Source organism: Mus pahari, chromosome 7 (assembly GCF_900095145.1).
Source record: "Mus pahari chromosome 7, PAHARI_EIJ_v1.1, whole genome shotgun sequence".
NCBI classification, from domain to species: domain Eukaryota; kingdom Metazoa; phylum Chordata; class Mammalia; order Rodentia; family Muridae; genus Mus; species Mus pahari.
This window is the reverse complement of record NC_034596.1, coordinates 35,660,446-35,682,890: the sequence shown is the minus strand read 5'-3', so window position 1 is coordinate 35,682,890 and position 22,445 is coordinate 35,660,446. Positions and strand designations below refer to the sequence as shown.

At 36.2% G+C, this 22,445-nt stretch overlaps 1 protein-coding gene across 1 annotated transcript in view; it reads right to left on the bottom strand.

Annotated features, from left to right (window-relative positions):
• Agmo (alkylglycerol monooxygenase) overlaps positions 1–22,445 on the bottom strand; it is a 304,766-nt gene that overhangs the window by 130,241 nt on the left and 152,080 nt on the right. Inside the window, exon 12 of the mRNA XM_021202587.2 lies at positions 21,864–21,969. Coding sequence (XP_021058246.1) covers positions 21,864–21,969 — 106 coding nt within the window. The remainder of the gene's footprint in view (positions 1–21,863; positions 21,970–22,445) is intronic.

The window sequence follows — 22,445 nt, the reverse complement described above, 5'->3', positions numbered from 1 at the left end:
AATACCTCCAGTAGGCTACTCATAAACAAATTAATGACATTAATGGTAATGAACTGGAATGCATCACTTTTTGTTTAAAAGCTAATGCTTTTAAAATTCTAGTGAGGATTCCTTATTTCTAAGGAAAGATTTTAAGCAAAAAAATTTTCTCAGAAGTTCTTTATTTCAATATCCCTAAATTCCAGCAAGTGATTTAGCAAGAATGTAGACATTTTTTTAAATATACTTTTAAATAAGCAACATTCTTAAACCATTATCAATGAAAGTACCATAGAAATTGCTACATACAAAAATTACTGATTCTGAACTCATGGTAAATATCTAAATTTGTAGCTTTAAATTACAGGACATCAAAGGAAATGTGTCCAACCTGCACATAAATGGATACAAATGTCATGAAAGCCCAGTAGTTAAGACATTAGGTCTTCTTTTTATATATGATTTAAGATTTTGTTGCTTCTACTCTGCCATTCCATAGATAGCAGATAATGAGAACCACAAGTACATAAACGACTCATACAGTAGTTACAGTATTATTTAGAATAGTGTCACTTACCTAGTTACTGATGTCCTCTGAATAACTGATGTAGTTACAGTATTATTTAGAATATTGTCATTAACCTAGTTACTGATGTCCTCTGAATAACTGATGTAGTTACAATATTATTTAGAATATTGTCATTTACCTATTTACTGATGTCCTCTGAATGTGACCTAGATTTCAAAGAACAAGATTGATCCTCTTAGACTTTTAAAATGAAATTAGTCATGAATAGCTTCTAAATATATTACTAAGGTCTATTTTTGTAGCAATATGAATTTCTGACTGATTAAGTCTAACCAGGGGCCACTCTTCCTTCAAGTGTTAGTTCAGAAGCACAGGTTTTTTATTATTATTATAAAATTATTAAGTGTTGTAAATATGCTAACAAACGAACTTAAAATAATAAGGGTTAGTATTGAAATTATTTTATATCCTTAACTTGTAGTAAGGGCAGACAAACACCCTGAAATATATCCTCTCTATCCAAGGTTATCATTTTTCATGGGTGTCCCACAAATGTATACCTTCAATTATGTTCCTATTATTTCCAGGCCTACATGGCATGTACAGTAAAAAAAAAAAATAAGAAGAAGAAAGAAAGAAAGAAAAGAAAAAGAAAAAGGAAAAGGAAAAGGAAAAAAGAAAAAAGAAAAAGAGAAAAAGGAAAAGTGCAATTGGGTGCACATGTCTGGATTTCAATGGAGATAACAGAACAGGGTCTATAAAACTTGCTGTCAAAAGCATTTAGAAGGCATTTAAACTCACAGGGCTAGATAATGTTTCTAATGATCTAAGAAAGGAGGCCATGGGACTAAAATCAAGTCATGAAGCACTAAGACAGTTGAACATTAGTAAGTAAAATTGCTCCAGTGGCTGAGAAAGAATAATTAGCAAAGAACAGAACCCGCTAGAGCTCATTGCCTTGGAAAACAACCAATGGAGGGAAGATGCACTGCATTTCCCAAAGCCCTCCAAATCATACCTACATAAGAGGTGGTTATTCATCTCCAGCTATAGTGATGTCGGCTTGCTGGTAATGTTCCCAACCCATCTAACATCCCTCTCCCTTCTACCAAGCAGGAGTGGATTTGCAAGAGCAGACAGCTTCCCTGTATTCATTTTTAAAAGGTTAATTCACAAGGAGATTGCTCAAAAATGTATTTGTTTTATGAACAAAAGATGGATCTTGGTATCCTGATGGCATCTTATATAAAAAGTTCATCTAATTTTTTTTAAGATTTAGAAGAGAATTTGAAGTTTGTTTTAATCCATTCAAGATAGTCATGATTTTATTCTCTACACTGGAATACAGCATAGTTGCAAATGGGCAGATTATGGTACTGAATTTTATCCTTATCACTGTCACACCTTAGAGGAGATAATTATCTCTCAGAGCACTCATTTACTCCTTTAGTAAGTGTAGTTGACAGCAAGCACAAATCTCTATGAATCTGTGAAACAACAATAGAATAATGCTGTGTCATTTCCCTTTATGGGTGGTTTGAGTTCTAAAGAGCACATTCTGCTTGTTACACTTTAGAAAATTGTCATATATTCATGTTTAAATAGACCCAAATTGAAACCCAAAATGTGATATCCAGATAGGCCCGGAAGTCCCATATACAACGGTGTGTTAATGTGTACCTTGCTACTCATTTTTAGAAAAAAAAAATATTTGCTAATACAACACAGTTTGAATTAGTTACTTTTAACTTTTCTGTGGCCATTGATTAAAGCAAAATCAAGAGAGAAGGATGTACTTTAGCTTATGATTTCAGAGGTCTAAACTCATCAGTGGGAGAAGAAGCAAGTGACAGAGCAGTTCCCAACACGCCTGGAAGGAAGCAGAGAGTGGGGAAGCCAAGTGCGGGGCTCACTCTTTCCTTTGTTCTGTTGGTCCAAGGACTATGAATGGTGACAACCACATTTAAGCAAAGTCATCTTACTTATGTCACTAACCCTGTAATAACCTCACAGATATAAAAAGGGCATTCATTGATAACTTTTTAAAGTACTTTTCAGTTCAAGCATGAAGACAATTAGAATGTATCATTGTGACCTTTAGGAACAAATGTATTGATGCTTGTTCCTTAATAACTTTGGCAGAAAATTGTCTTAATGTTAATAAAAGTTGACTTTTTAAATAACCTTTATTATTAATTGAGTTTTCAAAATCACATTGTAATGATCATGACCTATGTCAAATATTTACTATTTTCTTATCTGAACATTCTATATCTCTAAGTAATATAAAATATAACTTAAACAAGCCCAAATCTTGAGATTAAAATGAAAGGTTTTGATTAGTGTGAAAAGAAATTTTAGTAGATACAGGTAACTTTATTGCCAATTGTGATGTTGTAGTTATTCAGAACCTATTACCATCCAGTGAAGAAAAGTAAAACTTTTCAAAAACTCACATTCTAAAGGTGTCATTGACTGGAGCCATGTTCAGCCCCAGTTAGCCCCTTCTTTGCTTTTCCTTACGGTTGCTTTTTCTTACCTGTATGTGGTTGGGAATGACATGGTGTCCATGCTTTCATCTGTGGTTTTGAATTAATAGGAACCAACAGTAATAGGAACAGATTCATTTTGGCTTGCTGCCGGCCATGCAAAGGGATCATGAATCATCGGAAGTAACAGAAGAGTTCTGGTTATTATTTCTGAAATAGTTGGTAAATCCAGCCCTTCAGGTAGGTTAAAGGAGTAAAGCTTACAAGCTGAACTTTGCATTCATTCAGGGACACAGAGAAAATGGGTTTTCAATAATAAGTTTTTCTTTAACTGTTCATAAAAGTCACTGAAGACAAAGGTATTTAATGTTTATAAACATGAGGATTTAAAAATAGAAACACTGGGGACTCAGACTGTAGCTTAGTGATAGGAAAAGTGTTTAAATGTTAACTGAAAGGTTCTGTGTGAGCAGAAAAGATGAAAATAGAGAAGGAAGGAGGAAAGAAGGCAGGGAGGGAAGGAGGGAGGGAGAGAGGGAGGGAGGGAGAGAGGGAGGAAGAAGAAACTTTCTAGTCCCTAAAGTTGACACAAATTAAAAAGATAGAATTCCAAACTTGAGAGTAAATACAAAATATCATGGTTTTCTATTTTAAAAATACAACAAAATTCTGATCACTATGTCTAAAACACAAAAGTACACAGTATATAGTGACTACTATCCTTTACTGCATAAATAAAGTGCATAAATATATGTATATCTTGGAGTTTAAGTGCTTATACAATGCTAATGCAGCACTGATATTGCTAGTCTTAAAATAGATAAATATTTTCTATAACTTCTTTCACAAGTAAAAATATATAATTTTAATTTATATATGAAAACAGATTTTCTTGGTTGTCAAAAGACAACTTCTGCCTAATATACCATGCTAAGTCTACCTGTGTAGTTTGATGGGTCTCTGTGGTTTGAACGTATCTCTGACCTGACAAAGTCATCACAATCTTATCTATATGCTGACATTCCCTCTTAGTTCTGTTACTTTTGGCCACAGTGAGATTGTGTTTTCCTGAGATTGAAAGAATTAAATGTGAGAGGTTAGACAAATTATCTGAATTTTCTCAGTTTCCCGATTGTGAGACTCCACTCTTCCAGGGTAGTCCCTCCAGCGATTTCTATATCGCGCTGGAATCACTCTAACAAATTTCTTTTATTTTTTAAATTTATTTATTTATTTATTTTGGTTTTTTGAGACAGGGTTTCTCTGTCTAGCTCTGGCTGTCCTGGAACTCACTCTGAAGACCAGGCTGGCCTCGAACTCAGAAATCTGTCTCTCTCTGCCTCCCGAGTGCTGGGATTAAAGGCGTGCGCCACCACGCCCACCTAACAAATTTCTGATGTGTTTCTTTCCTCGTGTTTTCCTTCTTTATAAAGCTACTTTGATGTTTACACAAAAAAGCACATCCAATAAACTATGCTCTAGTCATAAAACTCACCAGTGGCATCCTGTGTATGTTTCTCATCCATCCACAATTTTTCTGGAGTTAGTTTTGTTTAGCTTTTCTAATTCTATCTTTTGCTTATTTTTTAAATTCTCATTTAATGCTACAGTTATATAGCAACATTCTCAATTTCATACTGCATTAGTTTTTTTTTTCTCCCTTCCAATCTCTAATGAAGCTACTTGGTTTAGGTACTGCCCCTCATATCTTTAAGAGGCGAAGAAATTATGGTGAAGTCATGCTCACCTCACAAACATCCTCCTTGAAATTTTGCTACCCATCAGGATTATGGATATTTCTATGTTTCCTTTATATCCTCCTTAATGTAATGCTGTGCATTATTTTAATACACACTTATTAAACACTTGCAACAACCACTTGATACTAAAAGATGATATGATGTCGAATTTTTTCCCTCCTTCCTCTGTATTGATTCCTGGTAGTGATGTGATTGTTCTAATTGCCATGACCGACAACAACTAGCAACAATTTATACTTCCACTATTTAATATTTACTATTTAACATTGCCATTAAGCATACAGAAATGCTAAATATTTACTATGTAAGCTCAGATCTTTACTAAAAATGTTCAATAAGATACTTTCAACAATTTTCAGGACTTCCTATTATTTTCTCCAGAAGGCTTAAAATTCACACAATATTCATACATACGGTGTATATCAAAGTCTGAACCCAAATTAGGTTTGTATAAGTTCTTCCTTTCTGTCCATAGCCACTATGATGATGATTTCCTCATAAAACTGATACTGAATAGTTATTCCTTGGGCACATGAGTGACAAGTGGATCTACGTAATTCAAGTAAATGGAACACATATCGTATGTGGATGCTTCAATAACAGTAAGCAAATTCTTCCCAAATGTTCTAACATAATGGTTCCTTTTATAAACAGGAGTGATCTTTAAAGCACATTTTGTTCCTAATAGAAAGAAAAATGGTCTTTTATGATAGGTATACTTAAAAGGGCCTTAAATTAAGGTATGTTTTACAATGCAATGGGAAGATTCGTTGCCATACAAAAGCTATCCTGGAAACATACAATTCAAACTGGATATACTGTATATTAGTTTTCAATCAGCAATGTAAACAATGTAATAGAAGCATTACATGGGTTCTACAATAAGATAAACCAAACCACTTTTGCCAAGCCAGATGCAATCACTCAAACTCCACTGACAAAGAGGTAACCATACTATTTGGTCCAGGTCCCAAGTATTTTATTTAGTAAATAACTGTTCTTTGTGTACTCATTTTTTCCTAACACCTATTTCCAACATTTAAACATTATAGAGTTTCAAATATGCTGAACTTAAGTTTCAAATGTAAACAGGACATGTGTTAGACTTCTGTCCTTAGGCTGTTGTGTAAAACACATCACACGCACACACACATACACACACACACACACACACACACACACACACACACATTACATTCAGAACAAGCCGGTAAGGCAACAGGAGAAAAGATGGTAAGGTAAAAATATTATTCAACATTAACATCTAAAACCAGACTTGTCCATATGTAACATATACTTTTGAGAATTTTTATTTAATGCTAACTTACAGTATATCACTAGTTTGATTTGAACCTTACATTCTTATCTTTTAAAAATTATCTCCACTTGTTTATATTTAATGCTTTACTAATTTCGTGTCATATCTAAATGGACAACATTTATGTATAATATTTATTTCTTGTATCTCCATTAAAAATTACTTGTAGATGCAGGCATACGTGCAAAGTGAAGCTGCCAATTTTTCAAAAGCTCAACTGATGAGCATCGGAAAGCCTCTTGTGAGGCTATGCCAGTGCCTGGTCAACACCGAAATGGATGCTCACAGTCAGCTATTGGATGGAACACAGGGTCCCCAATGGAGGAACTAGAGAAAGTACCCAAGTACCTGAAGGGGGCTGCAACCCTGTAGGTGGAACAACAACAGGAACTAACCAGTACCCCCGGGGTTTGTGTTTCTGGCTGCATATGTAGCAGAAGATGACCTAATCGGCCATCAGTGGGAATAGAGGCTCCTTGGTCTTCCAAACTCTATATGACCTAGCACAAGGCAAGGCCTGGGNCANGTAGTGGGAGTGGGTGGGTAGGGGAACAGAGGTGGGGGGAGGGGTATGGGAAACTTTCGGGATAGCATTTGAAATGTAAATAAAGAAAATAATAATAATAAAAAAAAAAGTTAGCTCTCCCTATGCTTGCACTGCAGGTTTTGACTAGCTTCTTCAAACTATGAGAAGAATCCTCATTTGTTTCCAAGACTTAAAAATCACAGAGATGCATAACTTCATTTTCCATCTCATCTTAGATATATGGCCCGAAAGAATTAAAGCCTTCTCTATACAGGATTTCTCCTCTAAGACTGCTTCCTCCAAAACTCAGTCCTAACCTGAGGAAGTACAGGGTCTTAGGGTGGCCAGACCATTGAATTGTTTCTAAAGCATCTAGTGTTGAACATGATCCTACGTTACCTAATATGCTCTAACTTTATAGCATAGTTTTATAAGTAAAAAATACTATTGTAGTCTTACAGCATTCAATTATAAATCATCTACATTCAAATAAATTATAGACAAGTGATAACCAGAGAAGCCTCATAAAACAATTTCATTTTCTAAAATTTCTTCTAGCTTTCTTGTGCTTTAAAGGATCATCTCATTCTCGATTGCAGGTACATATAAGCTTATGACCAGTGTGCATATTTATTCTGTATACATAGCAATATGAAGAAATAATAGCTCCAAGCATTTAACATTTGGGCAAAGATGACGAAGGGTGTTGGGTTTTTTGGGGGTGGGGGAATTATCTTTAAACTTTTCAAGAAAAATAACATTCAGCTGTGATTTTAAAACCTTTTGATCTAACTTTTCAGTTTATTGAATATCATTTTAAATTTTAAAAAGTAATTCTGTGCAGATAAACTATACCTAAGGACTGGGTTTACCTTATGAGTTCAGAGGTTTATTTCTGCCTTTACTTCTGAGAGGTGAGTCAAGAAGTCTGTTAGCATCATGATTTTAACACAAGATCAGTCCTGTCTTTCCGGCAAAAGTAGTTACTTTATGCTGTTATGCTTACACAGTAAAATTTTCAGGTGGGGGATAGAATGTTGGAAATGATGTAAATATAATACTTATGTATGACATTTTAAAAATAAGTTAAAATTTTAATTAAAAATGAAAGTAAAGATCATTCATGGATTTTGATCTCTAAAGGCCGTTCTGTAAATTGTTCTTTATGTCTTTCCTGACATTTCTATCTATCAGGATGTTTGAGCCTGTAAAGAAGTTCACTTAAAGTGATGAGAATGCATTAAACCCTCGATGTACAATTCAAATGCAGAAGCTTAGCTTCACTGAGCAGGTTTCAATTCTCCCAAGTGCATCCTAATGAGCCTGCTCTACCTTCAAAGGACATCTGACTTACTCATCTGTGTCTCCTCTCTGGAGAATCTCCTCTCATCATACATTAATAAAGAATTATATGACAGATGACAGAATATTACTGGGCAGAGAAAAGCAAGTAAAATTGTGTTGCATGAGAGAAAATGAATATGATCAAAGGGGGAAAAGGGAGATATTTCTAGAAGAGAACACTGATAACCAAGGCTGAGAGCCCAGCTCATTAACAGAGAGAATGAATGAATGAATGAATGAATGAATGCTTGAATTTGATTCCAAAATCTTCCCTCCCCGAGAAAACAGAACATCTGATGAAAGAGTGTCATATGAAAACACACACACACACACACACACACACACACACACACACACAGTGTGGAATGCTAAGTAAAATGAAACATCATGCAATGTACCCTATGGCTATATGAATGAGCATTTCTAAATTTTGTACTACTTTGTCATAATTATGACTAGATTTCTTTATAATTATCCCAATAAAACACATAGAAAAGTGTTCTTTTTATTCCCCAGAGTCTCTTCACATGGGAGTTGGATTTAAAATTTAGAAGATTTACCCTTAAAGGTTCTTTTGGGAATAGAATAAGCCTGAGGTACAAGTTCCATTTCAAGTAAAATAACATAGTGTTTTAAAACATGGTGGAGTGAAGTTAACAGTAAGTAGACATTACATACAACATTAACAAGAACGTTCAGGAAACCATCTGAAGAACATTTAGTAAAATTAAAGAAAAAACTGTGTTGCACTGTGATTTCTACACAGTATCACTAATAAAATATGGAAAAGCAAATCTGCCTAATGTATTCTGTTTAAACATTTCAATATGTTTATTAGAGAACACTGATGTGTCTTGCATTGAGATCTTTCTGTGAGTGACACCTCAACGACGTATCTACAACTTTATAGGGAAACGAATAGCTATCTGCCTCTGGCTGCTGTTACTGAAGGCACATGGATAATAACTTCATCTTACTGAATGTTCTTTCTGCACACTTATCAACAGTTCTTGGCATGAAGATTCTCTAAAAGCTTTCTTAGTTACTTAAATCAAAGAAACTGGTCTAGGTGTTCTAATTTTTAGTATTCTCCCAATTGTAAATTTGTTCCAGGCTCCTTTCTGTAATCTCAATTATTTCCCCTGACTTGAGACCCCTGTGAACTCCCTCTTTGCCCCTAATGAAGCTTCTGAATGTGACTTTAAATCAAGAAAACTGGTTTTCTCTTACTTGATTTGCCTTTTTTCAGTAATTTGGATTAATTTTCAGGTAGCAGTTGACATGGTTCTGAGTACATCTAGGACACCTTCAAGACCAGTATCACTGCAGGTGAGTTTTCCGTGTTCTTATATCCAGTAAAGCAGGAAATGTCACGCTCAACTACCACCCTCACTGCTTTCAGCCCCCCTGGATAATATTCCTCTCTACAAGATAATTATATAATTGTGAAATAAAACTTAATTTTTTCTTTTAAAAATGTTTTAAAGTAGAGAGGGAGGGAGAGAGAGAGAGAGAGACTATTACGTAGTCACATTTCTACCTTCCCTTTACTCCCTCCAAACTGTCCCACATACCCCTCCCCAATCTCTTTCAGATTCATAACCTTTTTATCATTCATTGTTAGTATATGTCTAAATATACCCTAGTAAGAGGTGAATGCTCTTGGCCAACCATTGGACTGAGCACAGGGTCCCCAATGGAGAAGCTAGTGGCAAAAGGATCCAAGGAGCTGAAGGGGTTTTCAGTCCCATAGGAGGAACAACAATATGAACAAAACAGTACCCCCCCCCCAGAGCTCCCATGGACTAAACCTCCAGCCAAATAGTACACATGGAGGGACCCATGGTTCCAGTCACATATGTAGCAGAGGATGGCCTTGTTTGTCATCAGTGGGAGGAGAGACCCTTGGTCCTGTGAAGGCTCTATGCCTCAGTGTATGGGAATGCCAGGATCAAGGAACAGGAGTGGGTGGGTTGGTAAGCAGGGGGAGGGAGGAAGGGATGGGGTTTTTGGAGAGGAAACCAGGAAAGGGGATAACAAAGGAAAAAAAGAAAGAAAGGTCTCTTGTTCTCTTAGCTTCTGGCTAGTATTAATCCCTTATTCCAGTGTATCTAGAATCTGAATATATATATATATATATATATATATATATATATATATATATATATATATTTTGTCTGTCAGAGACAAAAACAGGAAACGATGGTTTATTATGATGTGTATATATTCCAGATTCCCCACAGATATTTATTATATTGCATTTTGATGAGAACTCCAGCTTGTATAAGATGCAGCTGATATAAAAGGCAGTAGAAACTGCATTTATCAATGATTTTGGATTCTGTAAAGTGTATAAGGAACATACCAAGTACAGAACAAATTTATGAATGATGTTGAGAGTTTCAACAAGCAACTCTGCATTAGTTGCTGCTCTTCCCTGAATTGTTTATCCCAAGGCTATTGGATACTGAGTTGCTTCACCTGCTAAAAGTCCCCTTGTAGTTAAGAGTCAGAAGGAGTAGATTCTGTTTTCTCCCGTGTTGGACTTTATGAATTTTCTGGCCATTGTCTCTCATGACTGCTATTTCTAAGTACTGGGATTTCATAGTGAACAGATTTTCTTGTAGATCTGAATATCTTTAAGAAAGGTAATATATGGAATACTCTACAAGGAGTGGATATATTGGTCAAGATTTCCAAGTTGCAACTATCTAAACAAGTAAATTCTAGAATATCTTTTGAAACTATATGTAATTGCACTTATATCAGATGGTTTACAACCCCTTGTAACTCTAGTTCCAGGGAACCAATGACCTCTTCAAGCTTCTCAAGGTATGAAGTATGCATACACACATACATGTAGCACAATACACATACATGTACTATACAAACAGAAACATCTTATTCATTTCCAAATCGACTATAAGTCATAGCTAGGAGCTAAAAGGCTGAACTGAATGATGAGAATGAACAGCAAAGGGAGTTGATTGCATTTCTTGATGGAAAAAAATGATCAATGTAGTAATAAAATCTTCATTTGAAACAAGTGATTTCTTTAGACAGTGTAAGAAATAAAATTAGATTTCAAGTAAATATGTCTGTCCCATACCAGAGGAAAGATAAGACCATGAAGGTCACTAAAGTTCAAATTAACTGTTATTGCATATGTTTGCATATTTCTGTGTATGTATTATGCATGCATGTGTGTATGTATGTATGTATAAGTCTAAAGTGTTAAAAGTCAAGGTGCACTGTGGATCAACAGCTTTTCATTATTATGCAGCAGTATATTAATTGAACTTAAATTATGTGTAAATGAACATCTAGAAATAAATAAAGTGTTCTACTAATACATATTACTTTATAAAGTAGATTCTGATTTCCTTTCATCTTGATTATATTCATTTGTCAGGCCATTAACATGACTAAGGAGATAATAAATGCTTCTCACCTACAACTGTCTGATCTCTGGGTACAACCTCTTGAGGATAAGGCAGATCCAGTACATATCTTCACTCTCCTCATTATGAATGGAATAAACATACAATTCTAATTTAACTTCACTTTCAAAGGCACACAAGATTGTCTCTCAACATGTCTTGCCTATTAAAAAAAATTTTATGATGGTAAATAAACCCTGGAAAATTCCTCCTCAGACTTTACCACCCGAAAATGCAGCTGTTGGCCGCCACTACCAGGGCCTCACAGCTCTAAACTCACGTGCAAACCTCATCAAGGGCAGACATTTCTAATTGATTCCAGAAGGATTTCTTTTGCTTAGATCAGGGGGCAAAGGAAGAATAATGAGCAGCTTTTCAGAGGGAATTGGGGGTTAGACTGTTGAGAGGAAAGGGGTGGGGGCTTTTAAAATTTTGGGCTTGGCCGAAATGCTTCGCAATTTTACGGTCCATTGGCCAGAGCATCTGGAATGATGCATTCTAGCCTTGTGGTTAATGATGGTGCAAGTAGTTTACAGACCATGGAGAGCCCAATCTAGCCCTTGCCATGTCCTTGTAGGAACCAAGGGGATGCTCTCATGAATATCCTGTGCCCTCTCCTTGTGGGAAGGTTCCCTTCCAATCTCATGTTCCAAATGTGAAATCCTATCCAGCACGGGTCCTTACCTATCTCAATAATTTTAAATTTGAAATAAAAAGGGAAAACCGCACATTAGAGCATGTATGTGTTTAATTTCACGTGTGTTGACAAGGTTTTCTATCACAAGCTTGTGTTTGCTTTTATTTAAGGCCTCCTTGATAATGTATGGAGAGTGTCCGATGCTCAGGTCATAAATCACAGCACAGGGCCAGGAACATTCCGGAGAGGAGGTACAATGTGCGGCTCTTTGTTATTTCAAATCAGGGACAGGTGATTATGTGGGAAAAGGTGTGTGGAAGGGCATTGCTATTTCAATGCCAACGAGAAAACCAGGAGTGATATGGAAATAATTTCTTCGGAGAAAATGTTTACTTTTAAGCTGAGTTAGGAATTCACCTTGCTGTCACTGACAGACTATACCCACAAAGGAGTCAGGTAGTAGCAATGCCAGGGAAAATGCAGAGAGGTTAAGTCAGAAGTCTGGAAAGCATGAAGCTGGGCATGCCTTTCTCTTTTTATCCAAACAATATAATTAATAAGGATCGTATCCATTTGAGAACTAACTCAAAATGCCAAGGTTTGTGATGTTAAACTAAATTTAACATGTTTGCCCTTGGCAGGGGATAATTTCCTATTTTCAAACAAATGTAAAACAGAATGAAAGAAAAAAATATAAAACGAAGCAATCAAATACTAAAGTAAAATAAAAAATAAATACATTTAAGCTGACTTTAAAATGTAAAGCATTATATTCTTTGAAGCAAAAGTTTCATTGTAACATCTATAATCTGATGCTCACAGTATTTTTTGTTAATAAAAAATAGTAAATCTGTGTTACATAAAACAGTGTAAAAATTTGTAGGAACTAAAATATATTCGAAAATAAAGTGCAGGAAGCAACTTCTCTCGATGGGTTTTAGAGCTAATACTTTTCAGTAAAGGTGATAGGAAAAGAGGCAGGGTAGGCAAAAATACACATTATTCCCTTTTGGGTTTTTTCTGAATTATGTTTGTTCTCAATATAGAAGCCAAAAATAGATATCTTACTAAGCTTATGCAGAGAAAGCTATCATACATGACTATTTCCTTGGGTGTGACATCCATGTTAGGAAATACCACACAACGTTCATTACAATCATGGTCATTTACAGTTTATTCTGTCAAAGCTAGTATATTTCTCCTTTTTCAAGCAGAGAAACCAAATAATTCAGTGCAACTGTGTTATTATAATTACCTGATGATTCCTTATTAATGGAGAGAAATTTTGATTATTAACATAGAAAATAAGTAATGTTACTATATATCATATAAACTGCATCTGATGGATTTTTCTCATCTACATCTTGATTTACTCTGTATCTGCATGAAGGTGCAAATGGCAGCCAGAGGTGGACATTAACCTCTTCCTCTTAGGCTTTCTACTTTAATTTTTGAGATTATCATCAAATGTAGAATCCAGGTTTGGCTGGATTTGTTGACCAGTGGGTTTAGGGATCCTTCTGTTGCTGTTCCTAAAGCTATGGCTTCCCAGGGAGTGCTAGACTGCTGAGCTTTCAATGTGGGTGACAGAATCAGAATGAAGGCCCTCCTGTTCTCACAGTCAGACTCTCAACCATTGAGTCATCTTTCCTGCTCAAGGAAGAGATCTTTAGCAAATGCACAGATAACCAAACACAAGAGGTTTTAAAAGACATGAAAGTCAAACAAACTTGGCACAAGGAAGGAAATACAATAAATAGTAAACATGCAATAATGATTTGTACCAAACAAAAACTGTGATTGTGAATAAAGTACTATATTATTTAATACTCTAGATGAACAATGAGTAAGAAATCTAAAAATTAAAATTTAGGTGCGAAAACTTATATTGCAGTAGTGTTGAATTTTACAAGTGCTTTGGAAAGTAGTTTGACTTTAACTCAAAATACTTTAAACACTTATTTTATAAAGTCTAGAAATCCAATACCTAGGCATGTATGTAATGCAGGGAAACTCTGTGTATATTCAGATGCATAAGGAGATTTAGTACATTAATTTTCACTGTAGTACTGATCCAGGAAAATCTAGAAACTACCATTAGTATATAAATATATCTTGATATAGAAATATGGGAAGGCATTTTTAATGATAAAAATGAAAAACTACATGTAAATGAAAAAGAATAATACATTTAATTAACTATTTTCCATGAAATATATACAATAAGAAACCATAAATGGTGTGATAACATTTTATTGTTATCAAAATTTTAAAATAGTGAGGGCTTTGAGATAGCTTAGATCTCACTGGGTACAGGTGCTTGAAAACTTCAAGTACAAGAAAAAGGCTAACTGTATCAGGTTGTTCTCCAAACTTCATATAGCCGTATGATGCTACTAAAAATTCACTGATCTTTTAACATTATAATGTTTCTGGACAGGGTGCAATATTTTATTTTGAAAATAATTTAATTTGTACAAAAGACTGTAAATGGCTAAAATTGTAAATACTTATAAAATAAAACTTCAACTAGATTTAATGTAATCGCTACTTATATGTACAGAGGTTGTAGTCAATAAAGTAGTTAAAGTCTGAATAATACCAAAGTAAACATGATAAAACTGCATGTGCTATGAATATAGTAAGAGCCATAAGTTTAGTTGAACTTTAGTTTAGTGTGCTTTAGTTTTAGGTGAAAATAAAATTGTGTATTGTATGCCATAGTATGGATCAATCAATGAAAATAATATACATCCTTGTCTTTACATGAACAGATGTAAAGTTGAAATGATATGACTGACTGTAAAAGATATTTGTCTAATTTCAGCGACTACAGCTACATCCTAATCATCATTGTGATATATATTCAGCCACATGACAAGTAGAATTCTTTATGCTTATTCGTTCATATGTGCCCTTCTGCAATCGATTCCAAGGCCCTTATAAACAACAGAAATCGATGTTTCTCCAGACTTTTAGAATCATGTTTCTTTGCAGATTAATTTGATGACCAAATGTCATAAAAGTAAAATTTGGGTGGGGTTTACTTACGTATACTATCATATATCTGCAAATGGCGAAACTACACATCAACAAATCAAATAACCCAATTCAAAAATTGGGGTACAGATCTAAACAGAGAGTTATCAACAGAAGGATCCCTAATGACTGAGGAACACTTCATGAAATGTTCAATATCATTAGACATCAGTAAAATACAAATCAAAATGACCCTGAGATTCCATCGTGTACCAGCCAGAATGGCTAAGATGAAAAATTCAAGTGATATTCCATGCTGGCAAGGTTGTAGAGCAAGGGGAAATACTCCTTCATTGCTGTTGAGAGTGCAAAATTGTACAACCATTTTAGAAATCAATTTGGCTGTTTCATAGAAAACTAAGAATAGCTTTACCTCAACACACAGCTATGCCACTCCTGGGCATATAAAAGATGCACCATAGGGACTCTTGATCAACTATGTTCATAGCAGCTTTATTCATAATGGCCAAAACCTGCAACAACCTAGATGTTCTTCAACTGAAGAATTGATGTGTACATCTACACAATGTAATACTACTCAGTTATTTCAAACAAAGTCATCTTGAATTTTGTGGGTAAGTGGATAGAACTTGAGAATTTCATCCCTAATAAGATTACTCAGTGCCAGAAAGACACATATGGTATGTACTCACTTATAAGTGGTTATTAGGCATAAAATGCAGGATAACCAGACTACAATCCACAGACCCAAGGAAACTGTTTAATAAAGAGGCCACAGGGAGTATGCACAAATCTCACACAGAAGAAAAATATGGTTATCTGAGGTGGGTGAAGAGAAAATTGAATAGGAGAGGAGTTGAGGAGGGGGACAGGGATGATGGTCAGATGTGGGGATTGGAGGGCAGGAGAGGGATGGAAATAAGAATGGAAAACCATGGGGGGTTCTCTGGGACTATCTGGAGATCTGGGACAGAGAAGAATATAGGCAGTCTATGAAGGTAAACAGGGCTGAGATTCCTATCAGAGGGGTATAGAGACTGATGTGGCCACCACCTGTACCCAGGCAAGACTTCCAGAGGAGGGAGGGGAACTTCAATATTTCCACAAAATCCTCAACCCAAACTTTGTCTTGCCAATAAGACATGCAGGAATAAAGATGGAGAAAAGACCAAGAGAACAGCCAAACAATGACTGTTCCACTTGAGATCCATCTTGTGTGCAAGAGTCAGCTCCTGACACTATTAATGGCAGTTTGCCATGCTTGCCGACAGAAGCCTAGCATAATTGTCTCCTGAGAGGCTTCACCCAGCAGTGGATGGAGGCAGATGCAGAGACTCACAGCCAATCATCAGATTGAAGAGTAGGGGATAGAACTGAGCAAGCCAAAGGGGTCACGAAGCAGGGAGCATGTAAAGGCTGAACCTAGACCCCCTATCTATTTGTAGGAAATGTGTAGATTGGTTTTCATGTAGGACCCCAAACAATTGGAGCAGGGTCTGTGTCAGTCTCTGTTCACTGCAATTGGATCCTCTTCCCCTACCTGGACTGCCTGATGGGGCCACAGTGGAAGAGGATTGCCTAGTCCTCTTGTGACTAGACGCTCCAGTGTGGGGAGGTGCCCAAGGGGGGGCTCCCACTTCTCTAGGGAAATGAGGAGGGGGTAAATGGGAGTAGGGACTTGTAAGGTTGGAACTGGGAGGGGAGGGGAGAGGGGTCTGAGATCAGGATGTAAAGTGAATAAGAATAAATTATTTAAAACTTCTTTTTGTTTATTTTATTTGTATGGGTATTTGGCCTGCATGCATATCTGTGTACTGCATGTGTGTCCGGTGTCAGAAGGCTTCAATACTATTTCAATACTCAGGAGGGTTAAGTGCACCCAGGATTCTCACTTGGAAGGCTTGGTTTGGTCTCACTGTTAAGGTGGGGTGCACAAACATCCCACTCGGGTGTTCACCTACTTCAGCCCCCGCCACTTCTCACTGGTGTCAACTGGATATTCTCCCATAAGGCAGGGTGCGACTCCAGGGCAGCTGAGCTCACAGGCCTTTTCTGTCTGGTTCATGGACACGTTCTAGATGGCAGAGGTTACTGCTAAAAGTCTGACCTCTGGATAAGTGGAGCACGATTGTGACTAAGAGCTCGGAGGACACACATCATTGAGAGGTTATCAGATGGGGGGAGGGCAGATGAGAGATTGAGGGCCAGAGAGTGACGGCTTCCTGGTTCCACCCAGCTAAGTACCAGATTCTAAATCTAAGAACTGTTAGCATGAACGGAGGAGCTACAAGGGGAAGCTGCTCCATGCACTGAGTACCTATCCTGGGCCTGCTTCTGGCCTATGTGTTGCCCAAGCCACTTTCATTTCACCAATGAGTTAGCATCCTCAAACTCAGGATGAGGAATCTGGGGACCAGAGGAAGGAGTTAAAGAAAGTAACCAAGGAGCTGAAGGGGTCTGCAACCCTATAGGAGGATCAACAATATGGACTAACCAGTAGCCCCCAGAACTGTGTCTCTAGTTGCGTATGTAGCAGAGGATGGCCTAGTAGGCTGTCAATGGGAAGAGAGACCCTTGGTCTTGTGAAGATCATATGCCCCAGTCAAAGGGAAAGCCAGGGCCAGGAAGCCGGAGTGGATGGGTTGGGGAGCAGGGCAGGGGGAGGGTATAGGGGCTTTCGGGATAACATTTGAAATGTAAATGAAGAAAATATCTAATTTTAAAAAAACCTTTTTAAAATAGAGTGAATTCTGCAGAAACCCTGCTTCATGGAATGTAGCAGGTTCAGCGCTCATATAACTGGCCTTGCAAACTGGATAGTGAGGAGCCATGCAGAGGTGATAGCATCGTCTCTCTGGGATCCTCCTGTCCCCTTCATCTCTGCTGACCCTTGAAGGTTAGTGCAGAGTAGGGGGAAGCAGTGGAGTGACCTATCCAGGAGTATGAGGGAAGTAATTCTTTATTTGAGGATGTTAACTTTTGGGGTAGTGTGTTACATGGAAATCAGAAGAGAAAGAAATGTCAATTTTACTATACTATATGTGCCTTCTGTTAATGTGTATTTTTCTCAAGTACTTGGGTAACAGAGGCCATCTCAGGATTTACTCTTCTATTTAGTTTAAAAATTGCATCAGTAAGCTTTTCTCAATTTTGTTGACTGTCATCCAATTGCAGGAGCTATCCATACAAATTTAATACTTATTGAAAAATGAAATTTGAACTGTTCTGTTCCTGCTGCTGTGAGTATTGTCTGTGAATTGTAGCTTGTTTATCATTGATACCACAGATAATAGTCACATGTCAGTGAATACATAACACATTTATCTTCCTGGATTTCCTCACTTAGGATTATTATTTTTTAGTCACATCCACTTTCCTAAAAATCTCATAGTGCCATTTCTAATGTGCAAAAGAAGGGTATGAATTTAGGTGGATGGAGAAATGGTGATGATCTGGGAGAATCTGAGGGGAAACCATATTTAGAATATAATATTTAAAATAAGTCTATTTTCAATAGAATTTACATATAGTTGTTTTTTTTTTTTTTTTTTTTGGTTTTTTTTGTTTTGTTCTGTTTTTTTTTGGTTTTTCAAGACAGGGTTTCTCTGTGTAGCCCTGGCTGTCCTGGAACTCACTTTGTAGACCAGCCTGGCCTCGAACTCAGAAATCCACCTGCCTCTGCCTCCCAAGGCATATAGTTGTTTTAAGCAGAAGATATTTTAACACCTATAGTAGATACAGAGTCATATATTGTAAAGCATAGAAATGTCCAAAACATAAATATATTTAAGTTTTTCATCTCATTAGGAATGGGAAACAGAATAGTTAGTTATGAATGGATGGTATAAATCCAGAATGGGAAAATCAAGTGGGGGGAGGGGGAGAGAGAGGATTTGGGGACAGAACATGGGGTGGGGGTGATTAAAACTGAGTAGCATTTAAGGGATAGTATGAAAGCCTATTACAGCAGTAACTTCATAAAATATGTATATATATGAAAGTGTTCTAAGTGGAATCACCAAGAAATGGTAGAGACATGCCTCCATTTGGCTATTTTTTGTTGTTTTTTTGTTTTTTGTTTTTGTTTTGTTTTTGAGGAAGAACTTAAATTTATGTAGGCAGAGAAAGGGAAAGTAGATTCCCAATGACTATGCATTGGTGATACAAACATGACCATGTCAAGTTCTCTCAATACCTCAGACTCATGGGGATGACAAAGCCTTCCCTGGGTTGGGCCCAGAGGAATGGTAAAGCATAGATTTCACAAACCACTTACCTTTGCTAGAACCAAAGTTTGTAGAATGTATCAATCATTCCTTCCTTATCAAAATGACTAAAACCTAAAACTGTTCTCCTGTAAAGACCCCCTATCAATATTAGCTAACCCATTTCTTCCTCATTCCATGTATATAATAAACCCAGCTTCTCTATTAGCATTGAGTAATAAGTGTGCTGTGTGCCTGGGCTTCTGGTGTATCTACACCAGAGTACATGTTATACCTTCCCTCAGCTTCCCTGTGTGTATGTTCTTTCGGTATGCCCTCATTGCCCCATTCAGGTCAAGTCAAAGCTGTGCATACCATGGCACAAGATTTTGATACTTAAACTTTATGCTTTACTGTTAAATTTTGTATCATCTAAAAATTCAAAATATGTTCTTATGGTTCAATAAAGTCAGAGGTACTAAGGTAAATATTTAATAAAAAGTATTCGTTTCTCCCTTCTAACCACAAAATTCACCTTGCTTTTGCACAGTAAACTCTGTGTTATGTTCTTTATTTTCCGAAGCATAGTAAAAAACATTCAATAAAGCACCTTAACTCACTTATTTGAAATCTACTGCCTGTATTTATAGATAGATCTTCACCCATTGTACATTTCACATATATTATTTATAATTTTGAGACTTATCTAATTTATTCTAACAGATTCCCTATCTTTATATTCTAGATGCAGATTTTATTTTATGAATAAAACATGATTGTTTAGTAGTCACCTGTGAGTGTTATTAGATCATTCCTACTGTTGCATCATTACAGGTAATGCTATCAGGAGTTCCATTGCATATAAATAAACCCATGCATGTTACCATATCATTCTTTGTTCTTAGCATATCATTTTTATAGCATAGATCATACAAGTGAAATACTTGTTTAAAAGTATATATGTCTTTATAATGTCAAACTGATTCCAAAATTTTATCAAGTTTATGGAAAGATGGAGATTCAATTAAAGAAATGCCAAAATGTCTGTGAAGCACTCTATTAACTAATGTGGAAGGGCCTAGCCCACTGTGGGTGGTAAGATCCCTAGGCAGGTAGCCCTGAGCTATATAAGAGAGATAGCTGTGGGAAGCAAGCCAGGAAGAACCATCCCTCTACAGTCTATGGTTTCTCTTTCAGTACTGCCTCTGGCTCCTGCCCTGACTTTCCACAGTGACTAACAGTAACCTGGAAACATAAAATGAAACAAACTCTCTTTCTTCCATTCGGTTTTTGGTCATTGTTTTATCACAGTAACAGAGAACAAACTAAGACATTTTGTCCTTGGTTAAGAGGGGAAGGTTAGGATTTATTCTTCTACTTAAATAAACTGACATATTGATATGTCTAAAGTTGGCAAATTGTTCAGGAATCAAGCCTAACATTTAGTAAAGACTAATAAAACAAAAGATGAGTAAGACTGTTTAAATATTTCCTGACTATAAAATAATAGATAATGCTAAAGAATCTCTGGAAGATCAATCTTAACTATCACTTACCATATCAAAACATATCTTTTATTTTTAAAAAATCTCATTTTTCTTTCATATATAATTATAAAGGACTTTTAATACAGTAAAATGGCTGCTCTGGCAAGGCATGACATCCAAAGGCCTCCAAGGTCTGTGTGATCCAGCTAGAATGAAGACACATCACACACCTTTTACTCCTCTAGCTGGAATACAGACATGCCCTCAGTACACACCTTTAATCACAAACAATAAAGGTAAGTAATGTTGTTTGTAGAAGTAAGTAGCTATGTTTGGAAGTGGCATCTAATTAAGCAGTAGACAAAGTGACGAATCAGAGAAAGATTTGACTGTATACATCAGGGATAACATATGCCCAACTGTCATGAGAACACAGAAGAAAGAGAAGCTGCTTAAAAGAGTAGTGGAGGGAGAAGGGAGAAGACAGTTTTACAGGAATAACTTAACAGAGACAGGTTGTAGGTGAAGACAGAAAGAGTCAGAATAAGAAGGAGCCAGAAGATTAGAACAGATTTCGAGAGTTAGAGGTCAAGCAGAGCAATTCAGTGAGATGCTGAGAGAAGTCAGTTTGAATCAATCAGCATGGAGAGGAGTTTGAGCCAGAACAGGTGAGTTGAACCAAACAGTCAGAGTTCAGAAAGAGCTATAAAGGGTGAGCTTATTCAGCAGTAAGCCTGTGAGACAACAGCTACATCTAGTGAATAAAAGTTACTTTCATACATGATTACTTCTGTTATAGGTGATTTAAAATCATCAAACACTTCTTTTTGTTTTCAAAACTTTCTTATTAGATGCCAGTATCCTTGTAGAGCCACTTTACCAGTAAATTCTTGAGAAACTATAATGCATGCTAGTTTTCTTCAAAATATTCTGCAATGTATTTTGTCCAATCTCTATAACTTAATAATATCAACCAAGATTTCGGGATAAGAAAACCATGAATTACCAATATTAAATATCTAAAAGTTATACAAATAGTAATTCAAGATATAGTGCACAGAAAAACTTAGCTACAAATACTAGGCAGAAATTCAATAGAGAGAAAACATCATTTTCTGAGTGAATTAAATAATTCAGTAAATGTCTTACCTCAAATGCAAATGATAAAGATGGAATAAGAGGCTTTAAGTGACCAAATCTGTGCAGGGTTAGGAACAACAGGCACCGGAAAGTTTCCATAGTAGCTCCCTTGGGTCTGAAAAAACATGGTGTTAATATCCATTAGCTTTAAATACTGTCCCCATGTGTTTATGTCATAATTAAATAGCAATAAACTTTACTTTTGATTTTCATTAAAAGTATTTAACATAATTAAGTGGTATGTCTCTAAAGTACTTTGAAAATAGTCATAAAATAATAAACAAAATGTATCTTTTGAGGAAAACCTGTTTTATCAATTTATTGTTTAATTAAAACAGTAATGAGCTATCCCAAACAATATAGGTCAATAAGGTTAGTTTGTAGAAGGAAGCAGCTATGTTTGAAAGTGACATCTAATTGAGGGTCAGACAAATCAGGGAAATATTTGAAAGAATGAGTCAGGGATAAAATATGCCCAACTCTCGTGGAAACACACAAGATAGAGATGCTACTTAAAACAGTAGAGGGGGAGGGAGAGGGCATTTTTTCCTGGAAAATTTTACAGAGATAGGTTGTAGGTGAAGACAAAAA